Source organism: Sceloporus undulatus, unplaced genomic scaffold, assembly GCF_019175285.1.
Source record: "Sceloporus undulatus isolate JIND9_A2432 ecotype Alabama unplaced genomic scaffold, SceUnd_v1.1 scaffold_744, whole genome shotgun sequence".
Taxonomy (NCBI): Eukaryota; Metazoa; Chordata; class Lepidosauria; order Squamata; family Phrynosomatidae; genus Sceloporus; species Sceloporus undulatus.
In genome coordinates, this window is record NW_024803664.1 from 1 (window position 1) to 7075 (window position 7075).

The 7075-nt window shown below is 40.3% G+C and overlaps 1 protein-coding gene across 1 annotated transcript; it reads left to right on the forward strand.

Moving 5' to 3' along the window:
• Window positions 1-989: 989 nt before the first annotated feature.
• LOC121917788 (platelet endothelial cell adhesion molecule-like) lies at window positions 990-6331 on the forward strand (the record flags this gene model as incomplete). Its single annotated transcript, XM_042443912.1, has 3 exons — window positions 990-1259; window positions 4432-4680; window positions 6047-6331. Coding segments are annotated over 3 exons (804 nt in total), but the record flags the coding sequence as incomplete, so codon positions are not given.
• Between the last annotated feature and the right edge of the window lie 744 nt (window positions 6332-7075).

Below are 7075 nucleotides of genomic sequence, written 5' to 3' on the forward strand. Positions count from 1 at the left end.
TGATAGCCCTGTTTAAATATTTGAAAGGATGTCATGTTGAAGAGGGAGCAAGTTTGCTTTCTGCTGCTCCAGAGACTAGAACGTGGAACAATGGATGCAAACTACAGGAAAAGAGATTCCACCTCAACATTAGGAGGAACTTCCTGACAGTAAGGGCTGTTAGACAGTGGAACAAACTCCCTCGTAGTGTAGTGGAGTCTCTTTCCTTAGAAGTCTTCAAACAGAGGCTGGATGGCCATCTGTCGGGGATGCTATGATTTGGATTTCCTGCATGGCAGGGGTTTGGACTGGATGGCCCTGGTGGTCTCTTCCAACTCTAAGATTCTTTGATTTTATGATCCTTTAGATGGCTAGAGGAGTGAGCCCTGTGTCGGGTGTTGTGCATTCCTGCATGGCAGGATGTTGAATTAGATGGCCTTGTCGTGCATATCAATTCTATATCCTGTGCAAAAACAAAGGTTATGCCTAAGTGGCAGATGGAGATACAAGGATGCTGGTTATTGTGCCTAATTTAAACGAAGCCCTGAATTCTATTAATAGCCCATTGACAATATACTTGTTGAACTAATGGGAATTACACATATCTTGCCTCACCATTCAACATTCAATTTCATGGGTCTACTCAGTTGGGACTACTGATAGGATTTGGGTCTGACAGGGAGTCCACAGGGGATGCAGAAGGGAGGAGAGTTTCTGTCACCTTCTCTCTCTGCAGCAAGCTCTTCCCAAATATTTTTCTTCCTCTTAGTGAGGCTCTCATCTTGTTTCAGAGCTCCAGCCATGAGACATCTCTTTGGGAAGAGGAGCTGCTTAGAAGGAAGGTATGGAGCCAAGCGCCTTCTGTGCATCTTCCTTCCTAGCTCTCATTCTTCCTTAAATCAGAACTGCTCTGCATTCTTTGAATGAATGTCAAAGAATGTGAATTCCTATTACATTCTTTAATATATTTTATGTATGTTTTGTTTTGTTTCTTAATCTTTCCCTTGCAGAACCATTTACCAATCCAATTATAACAATCCACCCACCACAAAACATTACAGAAGGAGATAAAATTGACATTGAATGTACAACTGTCCTGGGTTCTCAGGGTCAAACAGAGATCTTAATCCAGAAGAACAGAACCATCCTTAACAGCACAAAGGGAAAAGAGAAAGTGACATACTCCAAAATAGCCACCATGGAAGATAATGACAACTACACGTGCAAAGCGGAACTGGGGAGCGTGTCCAAAACCAGTGTAGCAAATGTGGTGGTGACTGGTAAGAGCTTTCTCTACCTCACCTGTGTTAGTATTGCATGGCAGGCTTCTGCACAACTTTCTTTCTTTCTTTTTTGTAAATTAAGTTGAGGAAAGTAATAGTACTGCACTTTTCTATTTTCATCAAAGCTTGCCTATAATTTACTTACTTACTTATTTCATATCCCCTCTTTCTTCTAGCATGGGACATCAAGTTAAAAACAAAGCCAACACACCTATTTGATTTTTTAAAATATTAATAATAAATAGATATAATAAAAATACTAAACCACATCAGTTAAAAATGTAGTAAAAAGATAAATGCATAATATACCTCATTAGAAGGAGTCTTCAGCTAAAGTAACTTAAAAGCTGAAGACTTGTCTATATTAAAAAGTCTTTGCCTGCCAGCAGAAAGGGAATAGATAAGGAAACAACAGCCTCCCATGGGAAGGAATTCCTCAAGTTCAGAGCAGCCACTGAGAAGGATCTCTTTATCCTCACCAAATACACCCGTTATAGTAATAGGACAGAGAGAAATCCTTCCTTCAAAGAACCTATAATTTAGGAAGGCTCATAGAAGATGATGAAGTCTTTCAGATAGCCTAGATACAAGATGGAATCTTGTATCCAGTTCTGGCACCACTGTTGAAGAAGAATATTGTAGTCCCCTTTTGGTCCCTTCCAGCTCTGTGATTCTGACTCTATAAGCATGTGCTTAGAGTGCCTAGGTGTTAAGGATATGAATCTTGTCAACTGAAGGTCTTGAGACTTAGGTGAGAGTTCTGGTCAATGTGCCTCTTTCACTCTCCATAACCATTAATCCATCAGTGCAGGGTCAGCTCAAAAAGGGTGATTGCGAGGAGCACAGGGGAGTAAGAGTTTCATCATTTCTGTACACATTATTTCTATACTTTCCATTTCATTCCTCTCAACCCACAAAGAAGGTAGCATTCTACCTCTCCAACTTCAAATGCAGTATGTGCCTGTGCATGCATGTGTGCACTAAACAGGTTGGGTGGTGAATATATCTGAGTAGCTCTCTAGGGGGCTGAACCTATTTTAGGGGTAGGGATCAGGATTTGGGCTAGGTTCTTTAAAGTTCAGAATGGATTTTTTGCCCTCCCTGACATGGAAGTCACTAGCAGCTGCAGCAATTCATGTGATGTTTCATTCGGCCTCTAGGCAAGCTGCAGCAGTCTGAAGGCTATGTAAAGCCCCAGATTTTATCAATTTCTGATTACCCAGCTGGGGCTTAAAGACTCCACACAAATAACCCAGGGGTATTTTCAAGGTCTGTAAATTGTTGCTATATATCAGGGCAGATGTGTTTTTAATTTCATGAAGGACCAACCCTTTAATGTCTGATATGCCATTAATTGTGCCATTTTATTAATACATATTGCTAATACATATTGTTATTGTGCCTTGAGTACCTTTCTATGGGGGCAATAAACTAAACTAATTGGATGAAAATATTAGGCAAAAATTATTCCCATCATCAGTGAATGTAAATGAACAGGTGCACTAGGACAATTTTAACAAGAATAAATAATTCAAAGTCCCCTCATGGGCAACTCCTGATCTATGAGACAGTTAGAGGTTAGAGGTGATAGAAAATGCTAAAAAGTTATTTCTTAATTGGGTAGTAATGATTGTGATGATAAGTATGGGCCTCTGAAGTAAAACCAGCAGCAAGAGGAAGGTTGAGTTCGAATGAGGCTCAAGATGAGTGAAGGAGTCACTCCCACTGTGTATGTTAGGCAATAAAAGGACAGTAGGCTGAGGAGCTCCTCTAGAAGAACTTATATTATATACAGGACACTGTTTATATTAATGTGAGCTGAATTTCTTAATTATGCAAGCAATGCCACCTGAAACAGTGGTGACATAAGCACCAAAATCCACATTTATAATTACACCAGCTCAAATGATCACAAGTTTTCCTAAACTATTTCATTAGACAAAGATGATAAACAAAGTAGGAAGGGGTGGAGGAGGAAAATCTAGTTGATGTTCTGTATTATTTCCAGTCTTAAATCAGAGAAGGCCATGTGGTCATTAGCATAAATGTGATTGCTAGTCTCAACCAGCGACGATTTGGATGACTAAACAGTACAGCAACATTTAAACCCCATCTACTCAATGAGTCTACTCTAGTTGGGACTAGCGATTTAATCTAGGATGTTTAGATTAGATTATTTTGTAATCCCATCTCCTAAAGACTGTCTTTAATCATTTTGTTCCATATTAAATGGTTTAATAGTTTTATTCCCTATTATAGAAATGGACACCCAAGACAAAGAAGTATGCAAAACTCACAACTCCCCATTGCTTTGGGTTCTGTACTGCAATCCAATGCACGTTGAGTGGGATTTACTTCCAGGATAGGATTGCAGCCTCAAAGTATTGGTCATATTACCTATTGATTAAAATAGTAAATATTTTTATTCTTAGTAATAATATTTTAGCCATACTAAAGATTATAATTAAAAGGAATACGATGGGTGTAAAACAGGCACAATCCAATAAGCGTTTCAGACACTTACTCAGAACAGTCATTCAGTGTTCTAGACACTTAGTGAGGACAAGAAGTTGAGGGCTAACATTGTCTTTCTTTATTACCAACACTACAGTTTGACCAATGGAAAAATATTATATTTCCACAACAGAAATTCTATGTGAAAGATAACTGGATCCCTTGCCCTTATTAAATAATAATATTTGTTACATTATACATTGATCATGTGGAAAGATTCTAAGGCGGGTTACAGACCGCCCTCAAGCAGCCGTTTTCCCACCACCGCCATTCGCTGCGGAGGGAAGCCCCAGCAGCCAGACCGCGAGGCTTCCTGGCGCAGCGAAAAAGGAGCGCCGAAATGGCACTCCTTTTCAAAACGCGGAAGTGGCACTGTGAGGGGCGAAGCACACCCTCACTGCGTCATTTCCACTGCGACACGTCTGGACGCTGTGCGTTCAAGATGTCAAAATGGCGGCGCCCATGTGGATGGGTGCTGCCATTAAGGACGCGCTCTGCACGTACTAGGAAGAAGGGCCGTGAGGAAGGTAAGACCCTTCCTAACCCTAATACGGCCCTTCCTAACCCTAGTATGCACACAGCGCGTACTTTATGGTGGTCTGTAACCCGCCTAAGTGTCTTGATTGACTATGTGTTTCCTCTTTATATTTTGCAGAACTGTTTTCCAGACCAGAACTGATTGTTCAAAAACCAAACTTGGATGAAGCCAGCTTGTTAGTAGTACAATGTCAGGTTAATGGGCCTCAATCAATAGACATCTTTCTCCTGAAGAACAATAAAGTATTGAGAAACTCCAGTACCTATATGCACAGAGCCCAGGTATCTGATAGTGGAGCCTATGTTTGTAGGGCTGAAGTAAAAGGGATTGTCAAGGAGAGTGACCCAGTCTTGGTACGTGTTTATGGTAAGTGGATTTTATCTTCTTTGATAAGCATAAGCAAGCAATGATTATTAGAGCAGAAAAACAACAACAATCATTTCATATCAGTCAGTGTGAAGAGCTTGGGTAGTTATTTGATCACAGATTTCCTCAGTCAAATGCATGGGAAAGGACTGATGGAGTGCTCACAGAATCTGATCCACTTCCACATAAGCACAACCTAACCCCCTATGTAGAAAAGAGAGAGGAGCTCAAATGGAATGAGTAGAACATGTGTATGGAAGGCATTTTGCATATAAAGGTCAGTGCCCTACTGGGTGGGCTGAATAGGGAATGTTTGGGGAAGGGGAAGAGGACAGGGCTCCATTTTTCTTTTTGTTGACTGACCAAACATGCTGGTCCTGATAATTTTGTACTGATAGTTAATGACAATTCTTGAGAGATGATGCCATTGGGAGATGAGCAGGACTGAGCCTGAGACTCCATTTTCAGTCAAGTGAGCCAGATTTTCTGTCGCATACATTGACTTGGGAGATTTTGTACCCTTATACTAGAGATGGGAATCGTGCAGACCTCTAGCTATTGTTGCATTGCATGCCCCAGCAGATTATTATTGTTGTAGTTTATTTTTATAGTGCTGTAAATGTACACAGCACTGTACATACAAATGATCAAATCAATAAAAATGAAACCTGCCAATGGCGTACAATCTACAAAATACGTATAAAACAATAGGTAATAATATAAGATAGAATTGGTTAAAATAAGCAGGCAACAGTTAAAAACATCAACATGAACTATCCAATCAAATATCAGATAGATAATCACACAGTGCCTGGGAATGCTTCCCTGAACAAGATAGTCTTCAACTCAGATTTAAAAGTGGTAAAAGAAGTGATGATCTGTGTTCGTGGGGGTAGAAGGTTCCAGGAGTGAGGGGCAGCAAGTGAGAAGGGACGAATACCGGATGGGGCAGTGGAGATTCTAGGCTGGGACAGCAGACCTTGACTACTAGGATGGAGGGTACAAGTGGGAATGTACGGAGAAAGAAGTTCAGACAAATAAAGAGGGGCCAGCCCATGCAAGGCTTTAAAGGTCAACAGCAGAAGCTTATACAATAGAGCCAGTGATGAGGAACACTAGGAGCTGCATCCCAATTCCCACCTTTAGGCTAGTGAAAAGAGTGATTTTGAGCATGTACAGAGTGCCTTTAATCCACACTGTGTCATCACAACCAGTTCCATTTTGCATTCTGGATTGATTTGGGGTGGGCAGTCTTCAAACACAGAGTGTTTCCTGTCAATTTTGTGTACCTTCACTCTTCATTTAACAACTCTAAATTGGATCATTTATGTACCCACTTAGGTTCTAATTTTGCATTCCTTTTCAGCTCCGGTTTCCAAGCCAGTCCTTTCCCAACCAGTTTCCCAAGTTGCAGTGCTGGGGAAGTATTTTATTTTATACTGCAATTCCTCACAAGGAACTCCACCTATAATATATACTCTCTACAGAGGAAATGTGTCTGTTAAGAACAAGACTGTGGAAGCAAAAAATAAGGCAGCAAAGTTTGAGGTTCAAGCAATGGGTATGCATCCTCTAGAAGAATACTCGTGCCATGCTCAAAATGGTCATTCCCGTACAGAAAAAAGCACTGGGTTAAACATTACAGTGATAGGTAAGTGTTTGGGATGGGTTGGTGTGTTGCTCAAAGGGATGAGGTGGTTTGGGAGGTTTAGAAGATTAAAAGTAAGAAGTGGCAATTAGAAGCTTGAAGGCCCAATGTAGTCCCAAAATGTTTTCCAGCTTATCCTCAGTATAGCTCATGAGGCATGACTGACACTCACTACTGTTGTGGATGTCAGCCATTTTTTCTTAAACCCAACATCTTTTACTTTAACTTTTACTTTTTACTTACACATTCTTCCAGAACAAGATTCAATAGTGCTCATGTATAAGTCTAGAAATTTTAGTAAAAAAAATGATCCAAAAACCCTGAGTTGACTTATCCAAGGGTCAATGTAAGTACTGTACTTTAACTCTCATAAAAAAGGGAACCATGCCCTGGTGAAAAGCAAGTGTGTAATCTGTCGTGGAAGCACTGACCCCACACTCTACTCTCTCATCCTTCCAGCCTTTAGTGTGAGCACAAACATTTATAATTGCTGGAATTTTGTAAGTCTTTTGGCATTGTTTTCTTTTGCTTCATCCTTTAGATTCTTTGTTACATGTTCCTATATTTTACCCTCAACTTATCCATGAGTCATATCAAAATCCATAATTTTGACACCAATACCTGCTTTTCACCAATACCTGAGTTTGACTTAGGAGCTTATAGCTTTGGCCAATAAGATGGCTTACTGCTTCTGGCTTCAATTCTGAATCCAGGTTGCCTCCAGATGTTATCATAGCTAAATCACCA